This window comes from Apteryx mantelli, chromosome 5, assembly GCF_036417845.1.
Source record: "Apteryx mantelli isolate bAptMan1 chromosome 5, bAptMan1.hap1, whole genome shotgun sequence".
NCBI lineage: Eukaryota > Metazoa > Chordata > Aves > Apterygiformes > Apterygidae > Apteryx > Apteryx mantelli.
In genome coordinates, this window is record NC_089982.1 from 66,753,433 (window position 1) to 66,776,954 (window position 23,522).

The window sequence follows — 23,522 nt, forward strand, 5'->3', positions numbered from 1 at the left end:
AAATACTGAACACCATGTACAGAAGAAACCTTTTTATTCTGGCAGAATTTCTCAGTTTGCACCCAAAACACAAATTAAGACTTTCTCCCCTCCCCCCCACAATGCTGAACAACTACAAGTTTCATAGTAGAACTGACACCAAGCATAACAATCTTCCTTCCTGCTGAATTTTGCTGTTGACAAAGTAAAGCGTGTGGACAGCAAATGCCACCCATGACAAATTCAAGAGAAAGCCTAGGTAGCGCATGGGGCCGGGGGGTGGCGCACTGACCACTGCTCGTCTGTGCACTAAGGCACGTGAGGCAATTACTCACACTGGAATTTGTTTTAGCAGAGAGTTTCTTACCAGAAAGATTGCTAATTGGTGTTAATTAAATTAAGTCATTTGCTTAATGAGCAGTCATTAAAGTTACTAATCAGAAAAAAACAGAAGTAATTACATATCCTTTCTTTGAATACCATGTTCAGTTCTGCTCATCTCAAAATAGAGCAAGCAGAGTTCCAAAGGAAGACAAAAAAAGGGAAAGTCATAGAAAAAGGTCAAATAAATCAAATAATAAATTTCTGTTCACCTGGTATTTTGAAAAGCTGCTAGTTAAAAACAAGCTACCTTTATGTGGTGTAATATTCAGTTATGATAACGACTTCTACTGATCATCACCACATCCAAAACAGCAAACTTTTTTCAAAGTGAGATCTACATGAGAGAACATAAAACCATGTTCATGTTAGGTTAGATGAAAATCCAGCAGTCTGGAATGTTCACACTGCAGGGCATAGGCCAACCAGTAAATGCTTTGTGTTAGGAAGAGTCTTCCTGAATCACTGCGCAGTAACTATATGCTAAACCTCTTGCAATATCCCTTTCTCAAGCCTCAGGTAGATGGTTACTTCAAGATATTAGATAAGCTACTGCTCTGATTTTGTAAGATAATGTCTGTGTTCTTAAGCAAGGTTTTAATTAGCTATTTTTGGATCATTTGGGGGGGAAGGAAAGATAGCACACAAGGATATGTCTAAAAATAGTATTTGTAAAGAAATAATAGTGTCAATTTCCCCTGAAAGAGCCATCTCTTGAAAAAAACTACAATTCCAATAATTTTGAAGAGCTTCCATGTATTCCTGCATTACAACATTGTGGATGGCATACATGATTTTTCTCTTAAGGAAACACACACACACCAGTGTTTTAATAAAAGTTGACACCACAAGAACTGAATCTCTGCTCACATTTCCATATCTCCACTCATCTCCACTCAATTTCACTTCACTCTATGTGAAATTTCAGTAAAATGCTTCTGGACAATAGATGGCAATGATAGATGCTTTGTAGAAATGCAAGTAAGCATGCCCTTTCATAAAACACAACAGTAAAACATTGTCTGAGATTACTTTGTTCCAAATACAATACTCCAGTGATCTGCAAAGATCTACAGTCACATATGAAATTTGATTCCAACAATCTTTCACAAAATTTTAAGTAACAGAAGAAGGCCACATACATGCAATCCTCCTTGTCTGTTATCCAAGTCTTCAAAAGAGACCAAGTGCTCATCAGTAAGGCCAAATGATTCACAGAAAAGCAAAGAATGCCCCTAACATTTCTTGCCGCTTAATTTCAGTAGCACTAATTTCTGGATAGTTCTCACACACACAAATTCAACTAAGAGTCCAAAGTATTTCAGTATTTTTTTAAACCCATTACCTAGCAACCCTAAAACCAAAACATGCTTAATTAATGAATTAGCTAATAATTTGCAGTCACATAATAAAAGCATGCAAGATAGTGTGTCATGAACAAGTGAATTGAAGAATTAAACTATCCCACCAAGCAGCTCAGAGTGGAAAATTTCAGAATCATTTCACCATGTTTCTTGTATAAAAAAACCACAAAACTTCAGATTTGTCTTAAATTAACATTTCTGTTTTGTTTTATACTTGCTTTTTAAACAGCTATGAAAAATTATATACTTGCATACACGCACACACACACAAAGTGAGAGGCAAGGAATAATCTAAAGCAGTGTCTCTCAACTTTCCAAACTTGTTCATTGCTGGGAGCTGTGCATGTAACCCACTAAATGCTAAAGAGAGGCGTCACCACTGCTATCCTAATGACTTGTATGCCATCTTACAACACCAGACTTTTTTTTTTTTTTTTTTTTTTTTTTGATTCCTCCCTCCAGACAGAGGCATGTTCACCATTCCAGGATGCACAGTCTTTGTCACCCCTCCCTTGACGGAGCTTTCCCCGGCCCATCCCACGTTTCACGAGAGACCTTTGTCTAACATCTCTATCCATGTTCAGCCAGCATCCATCTTCTGCTGAATATTCATGAGATGGTGCCAGCAACTTCTCATTAATTCCTCTAATTTTCCTGTTACTACTCTTTCTACTGTCTGGTTGGGCAAAAACAACAGGTGGTTGAAGCATTAAGCCAGGCAGGTGCACAGACAGAATGGGGGAGTTAGCTTTGACTCACCTTTTGCTGAAAGCTCACTATGCTACTTTTGTTATGGAAAAGTATTTCACTCAAGTCATTTACTAGCATCACTGTACACAAGATCCCAGTTCAGAGATGCAACTGCTACATCATCACATGTAAAGTTCTTTTGCATATATTCAATGCATTAGACTAAAAGCTAGATCATTTCCAACATTGACTGTGGAATCAACCATCAATTCTAAATGCAATAAATCAGCAAAATAAATGCACACAATTTTCATAGGTGTTCATTAATTGAGCAGAAACCACACACACACAAAAAAAAAGGAAACTCAGACCGTAATAATGCCTTAACTAATCTAAATGGATTGGCATATTTATTAAGAACACAAGCACCAAACATTTCTCAGATGCTCCCCTTAGTATCATACACCCCTTATCTGAACTGAACCAGGTTACGAACAACAAAAGCAAAAGCTGCATGAAAAAGTTTTTTTTTTTCCCCCTCTTTTTAAACACAGCACTTAGCAAGTTCCATTGAACATTAAACTGAGCAGATAAGTAATAGGTGCGACCAAAAGTGAAGGTAACATTGGATAGGCATCCAAAGCTATAGTTTTGCCCAAGGAAAAAACTACAAGACAGAATACTAAGCCATTCCACAATCAATCTCTTCTTTACAAATCACCTCTTCTTTATAGACAATTATTAATAGATTTACATATAAAGTGCTAGCCTGCAGATTTCTAGAAGTCCTAATTACATGAAACACGTGCAGTTGTGCTCAGGAGTACAGAATTTAGTAAATGCTGTTTTATTGCAACTTGTACTAGTCAGATACAACAGATATTCTAGCTAAAAGTTCTCTGCAGATTCCAATATTAGCCCAGGAAGAGCATAGAAACTCAGGAGAATCCCATCAGATATTCTGAATGACTACTGAAAGATCCCCAAATAGAGAACTGTAGCCTCCTAGCAAGCTGCAGATTTTATGCCACCAACAATTTGTTAAGATTTAGAGTTTTCACTGGGTGTCTGACATCTTCCAAAGACAAGCCCACATCATCAGAAAAGAAATCAAGATTGCTGGTAATTCTCATCCTTCCTACTGCCAAACATATTAATAGTACCAAGCCACTAAGAGCAACTTCAATGCTGTGTTAGCTTGCAAAGACAGAGGAGGCAGACCAGTATTCTGCTTGTGACTAAACTAATCACGGTTGCATGATACTGAACAATTGTGGGCGAGAATATCACAATTTCCAATTTAGCACAACATTCTGCCATGAAGTACAAAATGTTACTTGAAGTTCCCAGATGCAATTAATGCAGAGGTGGGATTGTTCTTTCCTGTTCTCAGAGCTGTGCTTCAGTCTTATCTACAGATCTAAACTATTGCTGATAAGAGTTTCAGAGCCATATTAACTGATGGCAGTCTACTCTTTACTTCAGGTACTCCTTATGAACATACACAAATAGCTCTAAAACCAGCTGTTCACGAGAAAAGACCCGACAAAAATCTGGAAATTGTTCTACATGGCATTTTCAATTATGTCCTGGTGGGCTCAGTGTTGTACAAAAAAGTTTGGCAATAAAAAGTGAAAGTATTTAGCTTGTTTGTATTCCTTTTCTGTTCTTAAACTGGAACAAAGGCAGCAGTTAAGCTAACGTGAATCATATGCAAGTATGTCTGAAGTGGTGAATCAAATGAGGTGAAAAGGCCCATTAAGAAGTTTGCAGCACACACACAAAACACAGAAAGCGCACGATCCATTGGGGTGGGAGAAGCAAGGTAAGGCAAATGCAACAGCATTCCCCAACTAACAGCTAAGGAATTTTTAAAAATTTTACAAAATAAATTCTCAAATTTTTATTGCATCCTAAAAATATTCATTTCCTTACATTGCAATCCAAGCATTCAGATGAAGACAAATCTGTAAAACAGATTAAAATCTAAAATAACTTCAAGCATAGATCATCTTGTCTATTTAAAAAAAGTCATCTACTAAGAAGTCTCACACCTTCTGAAAGTAATAAATTATGGCTAACAAGGATATCAAAGATGGGCAGAAGGAGTTAACACCACCTCCCCTTCCCCTGTGACTAACATATTAATTATAGCTTCCTAGCCTGTATTACTGATTGGCCGAAACCTAATCCTGTAACATTTTAAAGTTAAATGACCTAGGAAAGAAGACTCAAGCGCTTTTTAGAAACCCTGTGAATGTAAATATCAAATTAATATCAAAATATCCAACATGAGCAGTAATTATTCATTCTCTAGCATTCAGAAACTTAAATACATTAAAGAAACATTAAAAAATACCTGATCCAAATAAAAACTATTTCGGGTTAGATATAGGAAGAGGCTTAGGCACTTCTAGAAAAAGTTTCATATAAAGCTGTGAGCAAAGTTTTTTTTGCCTATATCTGAGGTAAGCATCCAGAATCTCTGTATGCTCAAGGGAAATCTATCTGACACAGCAAGTAGAGTCTATGGTGTGATCTACCTGTTCAAACAGAGCTTTCAACCTCACAGTCAGACAAGCTTGCTTTCCATACTCCGTTTTAAAAGGATCCTGGATTCCTCGCTCTGATACAGACACCTCAAGAGATGCAACATGAGTCCCACCCTTAAAAGTTCTCATCAAGTAACACTGTGGCTAAGTGCTTTAATGAATCTGGGCCCCACTAACTCAATAGTGTTAAAAAGCAAACGAAAATAATGAAGAGGTGATGCAGGGAATGGTGCATAGCAATTGTTACTTTATTATGACACCACCACATGTTGAAGCATGCATGGTCATTAATACCAGCTCCCAAAGAATACAGTATTCGCAAAGAGCAGTATAACAGCAATAGCCTTGGCACCATCAGCAGCCAGAGAAGCTGAGGACAGCCAGGCAAGCTTACTGCTGCAAACATCCAGTGTGGGAAGCAGCAACTGCTGCAGAGCAGGCTGGCTGCTTTCTTCTGCTCCAGCCCTGTACCCATCAGGAACCATCCCACATGCTTCCACCCCTTCGGGAAGTACCATCAAGATAAACGGCAAGGCTTTCTGCCTGCTCTGCCAAATGCAAATCAGCACTTCCAGACTTCCTCCGAGAAAAATAACAACCGGACAGAAGTTGGAGGATAGCTGCAACCCATCCTTTGGACCATAATGCCTGAATAAAAATAAAATGCAATCTCTGATAGTTAAAAAAAAAAAGTGATTCATACTCAGATATCTAAGTATATCCAAGTATCTTTAAAATCTTTCAGGCTAGGGAAAAAGTAACTGACATTGTTTTCTAGTTGAAATGGATATGATGATTAGTTTCAATTAACAAAATCAGAAAATGCCTAACACTCAAGCAGTAAAATAAAGGTTTTCACCTGTTTAACAAACCAATTAACTAGAACTTTTACTTTGAAGTAATCCATGTTTAACAGAAGCTTGAGATAGGCCCAAGAACAAGCAAGTTTCACTTTTTGTTAATAAATGAGAAGCTTGATATCATCAGGTGGGGTTATTTTATAAAACAAGTGAGCATGTCAGAGGCAAAGGCCCATCATTATTGATGCAAATGTAGCAGGGTATTTACAACTCCTGGACATGAGTTATTAGGAAAGCTACAATGTTTGCCCCAGCGTTAGCACTAACAACTACAATACTTGGAAAATTTCAGTATTTGAGTTAGCACCTGTACTTACCACCTGTATGAATGATGTAACGCAGCCTATACCATGTCTCTCACATAGTTGTTTCACATATTAACATTAAGAAAACATTCAGGAAAAATATTCTCTACTACGTATTCAAAAACTAAATAGAAAAAGACTTCTCAAACACTTCATACACCAAAAAATACAATATCAGAACAACGATCAGAATTAACATGTTTATTTATAACATTTATATAACTAAAACTCCAACAAATGCTACTCATTTGGATAATCAACTACTACTTTTATATTTAAAGAATAAAAGCAATAATTTGGACAAGATGACAAATGGTTGTCTTGTTCTTTGGCTTCTGCGAGAATGTTCATCCGCTGCTGACAAAGAATTTTGTGTGTAGAAAACTAAAAATAGTAAAAAACAAAAACAAGAAAGTAACTGTAATTTTACTAACTTTCAGCAGAAAAGAAATTTCAGCCTCCAGATACCATTAAGAAGATTGCAAGCCAATAGAAATAAACGCAAGAAAAACAGTTCAATAAGCTCAGTTTACAAAGTGAATCAGTGCTAGTAAGAACTTTGACAATATTCAATTCGAAAATCTCCCACATAACAACACTTCCCAAAAACTTATCATATAAATTATGATGAACATACTACAACATTATGATATTCTCCTTGAGGCATCTTACCCTTATTCTTTCTATGTTAAGAGTCACTCATTTTTGCACAAAACCAAAAATAAAGATTGAAGGGAAAACAGCAAGCACCTGCTGAACTGCCTTATCTCAAATGACACTACTGTACCTTAGAGCTACACGGAATACTATCAAAAACATAAGAGCTGGTCATATTGACCCAAAGATGTCCATCTAGCACAACTTTGTTCAGCTTCAGATGGTGCGGCACATTGAGGGTGAAGGGAAGAACAACTCTTCCATAAACAAACTCATTTTTGGTCTGCAGAACCGTCTGCTGCAATAAGTTTCCTAGTTTAATTTCACCTGTTCACACAGGTATTCTCTCCCTTTATGGGAGATGGAAACCAGGGGGGGCTGGAAATCTATTTTAAACCTCCTGATTTTCAATGAGTGCTTCCAGATCTCATCATGAAAATAATAAGCAGTCTTCCTGTAGTTGCCTCCTTTATAATATTCATGGTTTCTAAAGTGCTCTATTGTATCCTCACTATCATCTCATAAGACTTGAAACCCATCTAATTGCTGGCTACTACAGTCCCCTTCCCTCTTCTTCCACCTCCTTGGCCTTCCTTGCCATGCATTCTTGCTCCCTTTGCTGCATTAACCTAGGGTTCATCCAACCTTTGCTGAGCGAGGTTTCAACAAATTATTCCAGTAGAAAATGAACCCAGCAATATTCCGTTAGTTTAATTAGCTGAATTAGCTCAGCATGAGAAAAAGCCCAGGCTGACCACAGTCCCCAACAAATATGCTAGCTTCAGCATCCAAAGAACTACAGGCTCAGGTCAGGTCTTTTCCAAAACAAGATGTTCTTATCTAGTTTCTCCTCACAGAGAAAAACCCACTTCACATATGCAAAAAGCTCTGGCCAGCTTTATTCAAACCTTTTCTAGGCATGTTTACATATTTCAAGATGGGATGACAAAATTGCTTTCAAGCAGTCTGTGGACAAACTGAGTTTATACAGCAGCAATGATATATGTCATGCTATTTTCCTGTCCTCACAAATTTGTAGCATTTCTTCATGACCAACCACCAGGCTCTTTCTAAAGAGCAATCCACAATTACTCCCAAAATCAGAATCAGAATGTTTACACTGGGTCCCAAGTAGCATCATCATGCTGCTAGTCGCCAAACTTCCAATCACTTATAAGCCAAATAGTATAATGCTCCATTTGTAATCTTTCTACACTGTGAAAATACATCATGTATACCAACCTTTTTATTCCCATTAAGATAGTATTTTACCTGAGAATTTATCATCACCCTTTTGTAAGAAAATAACAATTTCTGTGGGCCTGATCCTAACCAAGGTTGTGTATACAGCTTCCATTTTGTTGGAATGAGGAAGCTGCATTTTGCCTCTTACCACCCTTCAGTATCAAGAGAAATTAGAGCCTTGACTACTGTGCAGAGAATACTACGAATAAACAGACATGAGAATGTAAAACAAGTGTCTAAGTGCTTTTGTGACAAAAAAAGGACAGACATTGCAGATGCATAATTTCTTAGGAAAGATGTTGACTTAATAAAGTAAACAAACCATTTTTATTTGAATTCCTTTACAACAAAGCTATTTAAAAGTGGTCAGTTGGATGCACTTGGAGTTCAGATAGATTCCTTTTCTCTTTTGAGCTGGTACATATCTACAGCAGAATCAGAATGGGACATGTCTTTATTATCCTGCATTAATAAAACCATATTTCATCAGCTTTGCTTTATGGGACTAAATAGTTATGCCAGGCAAGTGATACTAATTTTAACACTATCTTACAATAAATCAAAGACAAACACCTTTGCACTAATAAAAACTGACTTAACTCCTGAAACACAAAGGTTTCATTACAAAACAAAGATTTTTCTATAAATTAGGGTGGTATCATCCATAAAGACCAAACTCTTTAAAAATCCCTGCTAAAATCTTGGCTGTACTAATAATCTGAAAGTCTCCCTCTGCAAATTCTGTGAATTGAGTGTTTCCTTTATCAATTTTGAATACCATTTTTTTAATTTCACAGATAATAAAATTTAAGTAAAACACTGCTCTTTCATGGGTATCCACATCTCACTTACCCACCTTTCTCAATCACTTACTATTTACTTGATATGTGTAGGTTTCTGTCAAAAAGGATAACACTACCCTCCTCCAAAACTGTTATCTTCCTGCAGATGCCCTTGTGTAGCTGTGCAGTGAACTGAAGTGGGAACCCAATCCTGCTGAAAAACATGAAGATTAACTTCCAGCTCAGTCAATTCCCCAAAATAGCTCACCTTAAGCCAAAATAACATTAAGGAAGCAGTCAAAACACATGGAGAACAGGCAGGGAGGAAGAGGAATCAGAAAGCACAAAGGAGGAGCATCCCTTTTTGCAGGAACAGGCTACACTGAAGTCAGTTCATTTCGATAGTAAAGCCACATCCTTAAAACACCACAGAGCTACAGGTTTCACACCCACTGCCTGCAACACAACCAAAATAAGACTAGTTACAGGGACTGCAGTTGCATATGACCAAAACCAAAATATTCATTTACTTGAAATGCAGTGTTAGAAGGAAGTCCCAGAGAACACATAATATAAGTTCATATGTTTAGGAGTCAATGGAATTCATTTCACTCTCTCTTATCTGTACTTTACTATCACTGAACTGTTTCAAAAGTAACTACAATACCCTTTATGGCTATGCCAACTGTGTTTCAGTAGACGAATTCAGAGAATACAAACAGGGCAGAAGGAGAAAAGAGACTGAGACTGCCATGTTCTGAAACAGTACCAGGAAAACTAAGAGTTTCAAAGAAAAAGGTTAACATACACGGGACAAGACAGATGTCCTGAAGAAAGCTATTTGTAACTAAAAACTGCAAATAGAAAAAATCTCTATCCTTTTCTATCTTGCTACATCATGGTATAAGTATTGAGCTACATGATATTATGAAACAGTAAACCATACTAAGCACTAGGACAAAAATTAAAATTAACAATTTTTAAATCTTTAGGCAATAAAAAATAACTTAAGCCAACAATGTTTCTTACAGGCATGCAATGTTACAGTAAGAAATTATCTTGCAACCTTCTGTATGTAGCAATCAAGAATTAAAAAAAAATAAAATAAAATTCTACCGTAGAAGGAAGTCTCCTACTCAGGATGAGTAAGTTTAGCATTTGTTTCAAAATCATCATGCATCATGTGGTTTGGGTGGTTTTGTTTATTTGTTAGCAGTAAAATATTTCTTGCTTGTTCTTCAAATAAAAATACTGAGTGGCATTTCAAATTCAGAAAAAAGCTAATCAAGTTTGAGTACGTCATTTTAAGACTGAGTTCACTATAATTAGAGAGAAAAAACATAAAATGTGTTCTTGTTAATTGCTTTAGGCTTAGGCATAGAAATGGAAGAAATCACTGCTTAATAATGGGAGTAGAAGAGGAGAAACTCACCAAGATGATGTTTCAAGTAAAATCCTGTAGTTGGAACTACAGAATTTCAGCATATGAACAAAAGTCATATTGATAATTTTCTAGCAAATCTTACTGAACCTATTTCTGTACATAAACAGAGACTGTAAAGTAAAAGTCAAAAAAATCACTTAGCCATCCACTCAGCTATCAACTGCTATCACAGCTACAGAAAAAAAACAGGAAATGTTCAGGAGTTATTGAGGACAAATCTGAATGGCAGTTCAGTAGAATTATTAAATATAAATAGAAAATAATGTTTGTGTGAAAGTTTCCTTTCTAAATGACACATCTAACTTGCATAGAACTCAATCTTTATTAATTCAGTTCACGTAGTCACCTCATGGAATCGAAAAAAATATATTCCTTTATCTGTTCAACACTACATGTGCTTAGCAATTCACATATAGCTAGTTCCTTCCTTTATTCTAAACCACAGAGCCAGAAAGCTATCGTACCACACCTTCAGGTGCAGAAAGTTTCCAGTTTTAAGGAAAAGCTACATGGAGTTTAGAACTCCAAAATATTTTCCCTAACTCTTTATTTGACAAAAACTTGTTTAGATTAATATTTTACATTATTTCTTTTTTTAAACACAGCTTTAGATATTTTCAGATATACTACTGTTCAATGTCCACCCTAGTTTTGGAGGCCAAGTGAATGACAAAATGTCTTACAATTAACTGCAGAAACAAACTGTTCACAAAACCCAGAATTAAAATTTTAACTGGAAACAATACAGAGGGCTTGGCTGCTGTCAGTTTTTAAACGCTTCAAGTGGCAAAGGAAAAGGTAGGAAACAAAGCATGGCCTAGAGGGAAAGGATCAAGGCTGTTTTTGCATTCCCACAAATTCTGAGCTACTGCAGAAGTTGAAAAAGCTTCACGCAACCCAAGCAGCCTCAACAACCATTCCAATTTACACAAGTCTCTGTGATGCTGCTTGCGGTTTGCAGTACAAGCCACAATAGGCAGTGACAGATTCCCTTCCACCTCTGCATCCAGGGATCACTAGAGAAGCAAGAAAGATTCACTTGCAGTGATGATATACTACCTGCATACAGAGGAAATATTCTCCTGATATACTTAAAATTCCTTGCTAAAGACCACAAGAATGAGATTACAAAGAAAAGTGGTTCTTAACTGTTAACTCAAATTCTGTTGACTCAAATGAGTCAACAATTCTGTTAATGGGTTCTGTTAACTCAAATTCTTAACTGTTCTGCCAAGAACATTATCTTCAATTTCAAATAAAGATTTTAGTTAAAACTCCAGAGTACTTTTCATTAAACAGATTTAAGGATTCCTTTAATAGGGCTCTGAAAAATGCTGTGCTTCTGGGATTTGAAGGAAAAGGAGCAAGGTCCAGAAGAAAAAAAACAGAGAAGATGTAGAAAGAAATATGTGATTCTTCTCAGTTAAGTTTGAAGTTTACATAGAAGTCAAGTAAACAGAAACTCAAATTTTATAATACGCAGACAATCATCACATTCTGTTTATGCCACTTCTATATTATAACTATGCATCTTCATTTTATTCACCCACTCCCCCTTTCAGATATGCAAAGATAGTTTCCATAGTAACAAGAGAGACTTAGTAATATATCCAAAAAGAAAAATAACAGCAGCTTATGTAATAACTTGAAATTCACCTTTGTAAAATATATACATGCTTATTTTAGGACAACATACATACATAGTGATTATTTACTCTTAATACATGCCATCCGCGGTCAAGATAAACATCTCAAATTCCTGTATTTTCATTTCACAGATATGATGTAACAAACAGTCTAATGGCAATGAATTATTCTCATTTCATTGTTCCTGCAGTAAATAAAGCCAGCTCTTATGTGAGATACACTTCTTTTGACCAAGTTTTAGACAACGCATTAGAAAGCACAAAAACCTGAAAACCATAGTAATTTTTCTTCCCCCTCAGCGTAACAGCTTTTTTCAATATGCTCTTCTCACCTAGTACTGATTGAGAACATTAAATAAAGAGAGCATATAAATCACAACACAAGCTACGATCAATTAAAAGGAAAACAAATTGTTTACTTTATACAAACTTGAAAAAAGGAAACCAGCAAACTACATTTAAGTGTTTTTCACAGTCATAACATCTTCATGTGAAAGCTTCACAAGATCAACCGCCTCTGTCATAGATCCAGCCCTCCTGTGACAGACACCTGCCAGCTCAACCTAGATATGATAGGTCAGTATCACTGAGGTTAGTTAGAAAAGAATGAGTCATGCCCAAGTTCTGTAAGGAGCAGCTAGTCAGGGCTGGGTAGGAGGTCCCCAGCAAAACCAAGATCTCTTCAGATAGCTGATAGCTGAAAGAACAACACAGGAACCTGCTGATGGAGAGATGGTACTAAGCCAGGAATGCCTGGGTAGGGTGACACCAAAGGGTTTTAAGAGATGGTCTACTTCAGACTGTGGTGAACAAAGAAAAAGAAAACAGCAGCAAAATAACCTGGTAAATTCCCAACAGTAAGACCAGAGAAGTCTTCAGAAGAGATGAAGCTGATGGTCAAGAAAACAAGAAAGTTCACAGGACACCAGAACATCAGAACACTTACCAGGAACACTGAAAAGTTACAATGAAAACAACCTAAAGCCTGCAAGGCAGAAATACTCAGCTGTAGGCAAAGGAAATTATGAGTGCTTGAGATCTTATCTCTAAGTGGGATTCCAGTGCCACTGGTCAGAAATCAACATTAACTACAAAAAGACTAAGCTTTTCGCTGGCTATTGATTTTATCTTTGTTTCAAAAATCTCTGCAAATCCAGGCAACTGCAGCTGTCTTTGTCTATACCTGGCAGTTATGCCAATACACCAACTGCTGATTGAGCAATCAAAAGCCTAAAACCTAGTTGCACAAGGTTTCTTTGTTGGATTTTTTCCTATTCTTTATCACCAAGAGTAAGGAATACAATCTGAGGAAACTGAGAACAGAGGAGAAATGAATAACCAGATTTCAGGGACTGATGACTCTGCACCGAGGCATTCTCATGAACTAAATGACAGAAGGACTCTAATTTCTGTTAACTAAGGAGAAATGGTAAGACCAGATCATGAAGTGCTCAACTACAGACCTACAAATGTAAGTAACAGAACAAAACAAGCTCAGGATGCTCAGCTTTTACCACTAAGGAAATTACTAACCTTAAAAAGCAGTTTACTAGAGAAGTGACAGAAGTCTCCTAGCTCACAACCTTTTAAGACCTGTGCTGGTGAAAATGCTCATGCAAGGTCATTTTGCTACATGATCAGAACCACTGCACTCTTTGTATTACTCCAGCATACACGAAGCCTCACACACAAGCACCAACTTTAAAATGGATTACTCTAGCTAAAGAAAGTCACTAATCCCTGATACTGCAGTTTCATAGTCACTTCAGGGATGCAATGTTACAGCTAATGACTCACTGCCATCACAGGGGTAGACATCCCTTCTCCCACTTCTGACCCCGCTGGCACAGTCCCACCCTCTTCCTTGAGCTGGTGCTAGTTAAAGCATCTCATGAAAGAGTCTGACAAGAAATCCGTTGGCTTTTCTGTTGCCTGCTTCCTACCACATTCCTGTAAGTTAAAGCAACAGATTGTGCTTACAGACACTAGGCACAAAAAGGGTATGAAATAGAAGGGGGAGCAGGAAGTCCCTCCCTGTCAGCAGCGAGTGCTGGGGTGAGCATGCCTGCTGCTGCTTCCTCTCTTGTGCTAACACTACTGCTCACATTGCCAACCAGGGTGGGGATCAGCTCCCAAAGAGGAAAACCACCCTTCAGCAGCCACCCACATTAGAGAGGCTTAAACCAATTGTGAAGTTGCAGATAAAAAATAGTTTACTAGAAATTCTCACTTCTCAAGAACCTTACTTCCAAGTTCCATGAACTTGAAGAACTCTGAGTGTTAAGATGATGGAGAAATTCCAGAATGGAAATTCACTGAAAAAAAAACACAAGTCTTCCAATGACTTTCAGAAAAAGGTTACATTATGTTGTTTTTTCAGTGGTGCTACCCTTCAGAATGGTCTAGCTAAATACTATCAACCATTCTGAAAGAACTTTATTAGCCAAATATAGTTCCTGATTCTCTGCCTCACCTGAAAGACAAACTAATTTCCTGATCAGCAATTAAATTTAGACTTTTAAACGAGAGGGAAAAAATATATATTTCTCCAAAATTACAAAGCAACTTAAAGTTAATCACTAAACTGAATGCAAAAGCGCAGTGTCAGGGCTTGGAATAGAGGATTCCTTAAAACTTTCTACCAAATCAAACAGTGAGCAAGCACAGACTCAGAATGAATAAAGAAAGAAAACAGCCTTGCCATATTCTACTCAGTGGAAACAGTTTTGTTGATCTGATTTTCATAACCATGACTAAATGCCTTCAGTAGTGTCAGACGTTACATATACAGCTGTCATTTTAAAAGTGCCATTAAAAAGGCATACACAAAAAGACAGCAGCAATGATAATCCACTAAGTAAACAATTGAGTGAGCCCTGAACATCTGATGAAATATGGTAAGAGCAAAACCATGGGCTGTTTCCTAGTCCTAAATGAGTCGCACAGCCCCATGTGTTCTGTTGCCTATCAGTGTATCTCTAGATTACCTTTGCCAACTTCTCTAACCCAGCAAAAACTTCCAATGATAGGAATTTGTTGAATCACCTATACAACTTGAATCTTACAGGTAAAAACTGTCCAGCTAATATTTAACCTAGATCTCCTCCACTGCAATATAAGCTATTTCCTCTTAACCACAGAGAAGAGGAAAAAGATTTTGGTTTTGTTTTTTTTTTTTAATCAATGTCTTTTTGTGAACTACTTGCACATATTTAGCAACACAAGCCTCCCACAGCCTTTTCCACCACCACCACCCCCAATCTAAAGCAACTTTAATTTTTTTCTGAGCTTTTCAGTCCCTGTTGCTGCTCGCCTGTCCTTTTTGGCTTGTTTAGTACTCAAGACTAGACACAAGTGCAAACAAGTAAAATAACCATTCTCCAGCTGAGTGTTTGAAATCCATTCTAACTTGATGTCACATCTACCAGCTTTATCTTTTCAGGAAAAAATGCTAGACAATATGACTAAAATCATTTCCCGAACAGACCTATATTTTTCTCCCAAGCTTCAAGAGTTCTTCTGACAAAGAGTCACTCAAACTATGTGGGTTAGCTACCAACCAGACATACAAACAACTGAAGATACCGACTGAAAAACTGTATTTTATCAAGCGGATGCATATGGTTCAAAACCTCCTAAAGATTAAGACTGATCCCAAGATGTCTCTTAAACATACACAATAGTTCAGTGTGGAAAATGCACAAATAATACATAAAAACCCATCCATAAGATATTAAATTTATTGAATAAATTTATTTCTTCACAAGATTCACTCTTTCGGGATGTGGGAGACTGACAAGCCTCTCATCACAATGATTTTACAGTCCATAAAATATGAAAAAAGATCTTGACTTTTTCATACAAACTGACACTTCAAAACTGATTATGCATGAAATGTAGACAGCATCAGTACTATACATAGCAAGAACTGTATAATACCACCTACAACCAGATTAATTAATCTGACAAAAAAGCTGTTCCAAAACAGCATTTTCACAACACCCTTGGAGGTATGACTCCTGCTTCACAGACTGTGGATGTTCCAACTTTCTCAGCTTATATGGCAAGCCAACAAAGTGAGCAATTTAGGTTTCAGAAACATGCTCAGTCTTCAAACAAAATCACTAGATAATGTCACCTTGCACCTGCATCTCCAATTTACTACAGGAATAAAGTTGAAGTTTCAATGATTATAATTAATAAACATGTTTTAAGTGATATATATGTTGATAAGAAATATGTGCACACTTTATCCATTGAAGTCTAGTAATTTTAGCTCAGGATGTCAATGCTATTTCAAATAACATCAGAGGCTTTTGCTCTGATAAGAAGTACATGCTACTTGGATTTAGCAAGGTTTTTTTTCCTTCTCTCTTCTGCCCTCTCCCTCCAATTATGTGCTTTTTTTTACCTAAAAGGTGCTTCTTGAAAATGCACATAATAATATGACACAGTTCTAAACACTTTGGAATACTTCCAAACATACAAATCCAATCTCTCTAACGGAGCAGTGACTGAAGACTGTAAAATTTCCTACTGTTTACTGTAAGTTAGGTTGCAAACGTGTGTAGGCACTTCTTCGGAACAGTCAAAGGCTGCTGATGAGATTATTTCAAATATTTCTGGGCAAATTCTGTTTTCGACTGCAGCATTACCATCCACCAGGAGTACAGCAGCATGAACTCTTTCTAAAATATTAACTGAAAGCAAAAGCCTTCCACGCTTCTCCTCCTCTTCCCTGGGGAGCTGAAGTCCCCCGCAGGGCAGAGGAAGGGAGACATGTTTTCCGCTGCAGCATCTGGCTCCTCGGCAGCGGCGCAGCCGGCGGCGCTGCCCTGCGGCGCTACCTGCCCGCGGCGCCACCTGCCCGCAGCGGGCGGCCGCCAGCGGGGCGCTCGCCCCCAGCAGCCGCCCTCCCGCCCGCCCGCCCCTACGGGGGAGCCGCTCCGCTCCGCCGCGCCGTTAAAGCCGGCGGCGCGCCGTGCCCCGCTGGGGAGCGCGCAGCGCCGCGGGGGCCGACGCGGAAGAAGCGGCTCCGGCCGGCAACAATACCGGCATTGAGCGGGGTCCCGCACACAGCCTGCCACAGGCTTGTCCCGGCCGGGCCGGGCCGGGCCGCCCCCGCCGCCGTCGGTACCGCAGTGCTGCTGCCGCCGCCGCTCACTCCCGCCGGCGGCGGCCCCGCAGAAGCCGGCTGCCCGCCGCAGAGCCGCGCTGCCGCTCGCCCCGCGGAGGAGGAGGAAGGCAGGCGAGGCGGCTCAGCGGCGCTCAGGCGGCACCGCAGCCGGCGGCGGGCTCCGCGCCCGGCGGGGCGCGGCGAGGCGAGGGGCAGCCCCGGCCGCCGCCGCCCCCGGCACCGGCCGCGGCCCCCGGGGCGGGATGGACGCTCCCCCCCACCCTCCCCCCCGCCGCGGACCCCGCGGCAGCGCGCGCAGGAGCCGTTACCTGCCACAACCGCCGCGCTCTCCGCCGCAGCGGCGGCGGCGCCTCCTCTGGCTCCCCTCCTGCTGCCGGCCGCGTCCCCCGCCTCCAGCCCGCATCCCCCAGCGGCGGCGGCGGCGGCGGCGCCGGCCAGAAGCAGCGCCAGCACAAGCAGGCAGGTCGGCGCCGCTGTCCCCGCTGCCGCCGCCGCCCGCCCGCCAGCGGCGCCGCTGGGCGCTCGGAGCCCGCTCATGGGTGCCGCTGCGGCAGCGAAGCGCAGGGAAGGGGAAGGGGCCGGAGCTCCGCGGCGGCGCTGCCCGCTCGCCCCCGCCCCCTGCCTCAGCGCCGGCCCCACGCTGCCGCCCGCCGCTTCCGGGGGCCGCCGCCCCCAGGACGACACGTCACCACGCGTGACGTCACGCGGGAGGGGGGGAGGTGGCGCCGAGGGGTGCCAGAAGGCAGGGGGCGGGGCGGGGGCGGGAGGAGCAGCCGGCGGGGGCGGGGCGCGGCGGAGGCGACTGGGGAAAGCGGCGGCGGGGGCGGGGCGCGCCCGGCGGGGCGGGGCAGGTGACCGCAGAGAGGCGGCGGGAAGCGCCATCCGCGAGGCGGGTGGGAGCGGGGCGAGGCCGCGTCAGTCAGGGCGGGGGGGGGAGGCAGCGCCGCGCGGCTCTTCCAGCGCGGCGGTTGGCGCGGGGTTTCCCGCAGGTGCCGCGCGGGCGTGATGCGGCGGCGGCGGGGGGAGGCGGAGGGGGCGGCCCGCCGCGAAGAAAGCGCAGTGGGGTGGGGCTGACACCGAGGAAAAAAAGTTGGGACCGGTAGTTTTGCCGTATGAGGAGCTCGTGACCGGGGCTCCGGCGGGACTTTGCCGCCGTCGCGGTGGGGTGTCGCCTCGCCGCCCAGCGCGGCTCGCGGGCCGGCCGGGGCTGCGGCCGTGCGCGCTGCCGCGCCGGGCGGGGGCCGGTTGAGACAGCGCTCGCGCAAGCGGCGCTGATCGCAAAATCCGGTGCGGGGAGTTGAGCCGCATGACAGCCGGTGCAGTTAAATATTCCACTGCTCCACCTTCGTAAATACTAGCGGATTACAGGAACTTTTCGGCCATATGCAGTATGTTACAGCACTCGGAGCTCCTGCTGCCTCTACGGCAGTACTCCTCCCCAGTTTGGGGAAGAATTTGACTAGGTCTGTCTATGCCCTGCCCAAAAATCATGCAAGGCTGAAATTTCTGCATGCTAGAAATCGCAAGAAACTTGACATATGCCACCAATCCGAGCCCATACTGGATGATAAATCCTTTTACTGAATATTTTAAAGTGAAGACCAGTGAGCTGAGTTCAGGAAAGGCACATCATCTTAGGACAACCCATTTTATTTACAGGAAAACCAGTTTGAGATCTTGGAGTGTGTTAAATTTGCCTTGTTCACATCAACAGTGCAACAAATGCTGTCACCTGCAGAGAGTTTTCTAAAAGAAAGACTTGTATGAAAGAAAATTCTGGTTGGCACATTTAACCTACCCTAAAGTAAAAATAATGAGTGGTATTTTAAATCTGATCCCATACAATTTAAATAAGAAAAACTAAAGTTAGCCTAACAAAAGTTAAACCCTGATTTAATGGTACTAAATACTTTGGCATATATGAAATTAATATAGCACTATTAAATGCAGCAGAAAATAATTTTTTTAGAGACATAGCTAACTTGCCTACTTCATCGCAGCTGAAGTGTATTTTCATGCAATAAACCAAACTTTAAAATTGTTATACAGGACATGATGATTTGGGAAATCTCTGTGTAAACCTAATGAATTCTGTGTGAACTGTGAACTCTATGCATAGCCTTATCGTTTCTGTTGCTGAATACAACAGTCTTTAAAGACCAACAGTATCTGAGTAGATCTTGTTCAAAGAGAACAATGAAATGGCTACAACTTATGAAAACTTGTTCAGTGTGTTTAACTTTAGGGAGGGGAGCTGGAGCAAAGTAAATCCCCCAGATGGAAACAAAGAAACCAGCTGTTCATTTAATTAATTTGTTAATTTTAGAATACAAAGAGATAAGCGTTCATAAAGGGTACACAAAAGAGGCAAGTTTCCTGAATGAATGGGAACTGTTTTGATTGGGAGAGCCACTGGAGTCAAAGGATATGGATTGCATGAGTCCTATAGAGAAATGCCATACCTCAAAGGAATAGCTGTGATTTGGGAACGGTAAAAGAGAGCACTTCAATGAAAGGCTATGGGCCTGGAGTAGAAAATGAGTTTTGCTAAAGATCCTCCTGCTAAGTCTGTTCATTTTCACCTATTGATTTCAACTAGAAGGTCCTCAAATCAAGGGTTCTGGAAAAGGTTGTTCTCAGGTCCTCATCTGGTCCATATCTCCCCTGCTGGACTATGAAGATGCTATGGACGCCATTTCACAAGCCTTACTAAAATCAAGGTAATCCACTCCTATCCCCTTGTCTGTACAGCCAAACGTCTCATCACAGAAGACAAACATTTTAGTAAATCTGCACTGGCTTTTCCAGATCACCTTTTTGTCCTTCATGGGCCTGGGAATGGCTTCCAGAAAGATTAGTTCCATGATGTTCTCCGGAGAGAGGTAAGGCTGACTGGCCTGTAGTTCTCTGGACCTTGTTTTGATCATGGATATGATATTTGCCTTTTTGCAGTCACTGGAGACCTCCTCGGGTTGCCACAGTCTTCCAAAATGATAGGAATCAGCACCATGACATCAGCCAGGTTCCTCAGTACCTTCACATGCACTTCCTGTCCAGTCCTATAGATTGGTATACATTTAATTTTCTTACATGCTCCCTAGTTCAACTTTCCTTACTGTTGGTAGTATGTTTCCCCCTCCAAATTTTGCCACTAGACATAGAGGTCTGGGATGTCTGAGAGCAGAATTTGCCAGTAAAGGCCAGGGCAAAGGTAGCTTTTAGTATCTCAGTCTTTTCCACATCCTCTGTCAGTAGGTCACCCACCCCTTTCAGCAGCAGGCACTGTGGATCTTAGGGTTAGTATGTTTGTAAAAAAAACAGTTTAGATTGTGGCCCCTCTGGGTGTGGAGAGTTGTAATAGAAAGGCTAAAATTGGAGTGAATGGAGAATGAATGGGAATGTCTGGGTGTGGAGGCACCAGAAGCAGCACACAGCAGGGAAAGGGCTCTCAGCATGACCTGTGCAAATGGCACCCAAATTAGCATCTGTGTGCAGTTTCACAAGACACCCAGATCTAGAGACAAAGAGCATTAACCAAATCCTAATGACTCACGGAGATGGAGAGAGGGATCACTCTTTTACAAAAAAGAGTGCAAAAAGGCATATCCAAAACTTGCACGTGGTAGCTAACCTGAGAAGGACCCAGGTGACATGAGGAGGACTTTACAGCTGGCACCCCTTGTTCTCCATGTAATTGTAGTGGCTCCTGGACCAAACATCTGGACACAAGCATCAATAGTGTCTGGCTGCTGGATAGGCAGCTGAAGCACCCATGTCTTGGCACCTGACAGTTGTACAGACTTCTGGGACACACACATATTCTGGTGCTTGAGAGTATGAAATTGTGAGTCTGAGTGACTGAAACCTGTTTCATTTCAATTTTTATTTTAAATAAAAATAAAATCACCTTTTGCTCATAAGGTCTGGCAGTGATATGTGCTACATATGTAATACAGTGTTGCAACAGTGTTTCCTACAAGTGCATATATTTTTCTTTTTGCAGATGGCACACTCATCTCAAGATCTGTAGCTAAGCTATTTATGTTACTTCCAGTCATTAGTCCTGCTCACTAATAAAGAACTTTTACAGTTTTGTTCAACATTTCTGAATGTACTTTGCTGTATGAGTAACCTGGGATTCTTTGATCAGTCCTGTCTTCCATCCTTTCATTGACCTTTACAGTAGAAAGCTACATCACTTAAAAAAAAAAAAAAAAAAAGCCATGTGTATTTGCATGGTTTGAGTTGCCATTTCCATAAGCAATTTTTGGATCCACTTTTGTGGATGAAAAAAGCCTCTGTGTGCTTTGTTGCACACATTGATTTATCTAAATAGAAAAAAGGATAGGAAATAATCTTCCATGTTGTTTAATACCCTCAGTTCTTTCCGATACATACACTCGGCCAGTACTAAAAGGCCCTGGAAGCAGGTTTGAACAGTAGAACAAAGGAACAAAAAAAGTATTTTTGCTACTATTTACAGTTTCTCCAAACTCCAAGATGAGAGTGCAGGAAGCTCCAAGTAGATCTGAAGACTCAGAAGGAAGAAAGAATTAACCAGGTACAGAAACAGACTGATAATAACAGATGAGAAAGAAACCTGGTGGACACAGGGGAAACAAACCACAGACTGCAAAGAAAGAAATGCAGGAACAACAGAAAAGACTTAGAAATAGTAAGCAAAAGCTCGGCTGGAAATTAAGACAGACTGATTTATTTATTAAAAACATTACATATACAAACTTTAAGTTTAACTGTAAGTTAATGCAAATTTGAATAAGCTATGACCACTAGATTATTGCTAAATTGTCCAAGGACCATTTGATTCTACAAATGTTGTGAAAAGAAACACTTTAGTGAGTAGGATTGAGAGTAAAATTCAAGTGTGTCTTCTCTGGATTAGAAAAGTTATTCATATCTACACCCAAATTATACAAAATGTACTAATTGCAGCCTTCTAGTTCTCCATTTCACATGCTGATAAAATCTTGAAAGGAGGTGAAAGTTTATGGGCTCTATTTTTGTCAAGAAGAGAGGAGTCATCTAGTTACCTTTTCTCAGTTGGTTCTGAGTTACTGAAGTTTATGTTTTGAGGAGGGAAAGTCATTAGCTCAAGAGAAAACTATAAGAAGTATTTAATGTGGTCTTGTATTCCTGATCCTCAATGGAGAAAGAAACTATGGGCCATAGATCTCATCTACGTCCAGTTATGGAAATGGGACTGAGAGAATGGAAGTGAATTAAGCATTTTCCACATCTGACAAGACTATTACTCCTTATAGTCTTATTATCAATGACCCAGAGCCCAGGTATCTCTCAAACCAGCAAAGTAGCCTGGTAATAGGCTAAAATGCTGCTAACATGACAAAAATCTCTTTCAGTCAGTGAGAAGGAACAGTCATTAACTGTAAACAAGGGCTGTAGTTCTGTGAGAACTTTTTTTTATTTCTCCTAGTTTTAGCTTTTTAATCTTAATTTTTAGATTTTTTAGTCACAGTATTAACAGTATTGCAGAGATTTTTTTTTTCTGTAACACATAAAAAGTAAAGCAAGTGCAAATATTTTTAAAAAGTCTGAAAGCACAGGATGTTCAGCAAACATTGCAGCTGTTCATTGCAGCTATTTCTCTTACTATTATGGAAGCTTTGCTTACGCTTTTTCCAATTTGTTAAATTTCATATAGGGAGAAAGATGCATTCCAGCTAGAAGATGATGCTGAGGCAGATTGCGGTTGAAGTTGAATTTTGTTTATTTAAAAAATAAACAAAGACTCAATTTGTTTACACAATATCCAGAGACACATCTGGAGATACCAAATCTGAAGGAAAACAATGGCAGAGTGAATGGTTAAAATATATGAGGCAGCACTTTGATTTCTGGAATCTGTAATAGGAGCCAAACAGCTTGCCAGGACACAATCTTACTAGTGTTGGAGGAGTAGGATTACTATTTGGCATGTCAATTAGACTACACCAGAGTGATGGGTTGTTATATATTCTGGCTCTTAGAAGGACTTTCAAGAGTAACTCAAAAGCAGTTGTGGAAATTAATATATTACAGAAAGGGTAATCAAAAGTATGTTAAAAACTGCCATGGAGCAATCATGAAGACGGTGATGACCAAGTCCCTCTCCTCATCTGACCTTCTCAGAACATGCCTCACAGTAACTTATTACCAAAATTCATTGCCAGACTGTAAAATCTGCCCAAAGAGAAAACTGTCCAGACATTTTATTAAATTTTAGGAAGGCTTTGGTTGTGACAATTTTGCATCCTCAGCAGTCACGATCAGTTTGTTTGTAGTTCAGACTTTTTATTTAAAAAGTCGGATCACTGTAGCTGTACTTAATGCTCAGTGAACAGCAGTATTACATAGCCAATCGATACACTGAAAGTAACTTCTTTGCCATTTTTCATTTTCTCTTTTCAAGCAATGTAAGAATTCAACCCATTTCAACATGGAAGTGGTAGCTATGGAGGT

General features: G+C 40.5%; 1 protein-coding gene and 2 long non-coding RNA genes across 4 annotated transcripts in view; 1 reads left to right on the forward strand and 2 right to left on the reverse strand.

The window, feature by feature from the left end:
* STIM2 (stromal interaction molecule 2) overlaps nt 1-17,647 on the reverse strand; it is a 76,913-nt gene extending 59,266 nt beyond the window's left edge. For both annotated transcript variants that reach the window (XM_067298152.1, XM_067298153.1), the window contains exon 1: nt 17,351-17,647. In XM_067298152.1, coding sequence (XP_067154253.1) covers nt 17,351-17,579 — 229 coding nt within the window. In that variant the 5' untranslated portion in view covers nt 17,580-17,647. The remainder of the gene's footprint in view (nt 1-17,350) is intronic.
* Nucleotides 6,318-8,844, reverse strand: LOC136992270 (uncharacterized). Its single transcript, XR_010884448.1, has 2 exons — nt 8,356-8,844; nt 6,318-6,515 (listed from the first exon to the last, which is right to left on the reverse strand). It is a non-coding gene; the product is annotated as an uncharacterized lncRNA (long non-coding RNA).
* A 2,038-nt stretch (nt 17,648-19,685) lies between the features above and the next one.
* LOC106498704 (uncharacterized) lies at nt 19,686-20,874 on the forward strand. Its single transcript, XR_001295022.1, has 3 exons — nt 19,686-19,762; nt 19,851-19,924; nt 20,743-20,874. It is a non-coding gene; the product is annotated as an uncharacterized lncRNA (long non-coding RNA).
* Nucleotides 20,875-23,522: the final 2,648 nt, after the last annotated feature.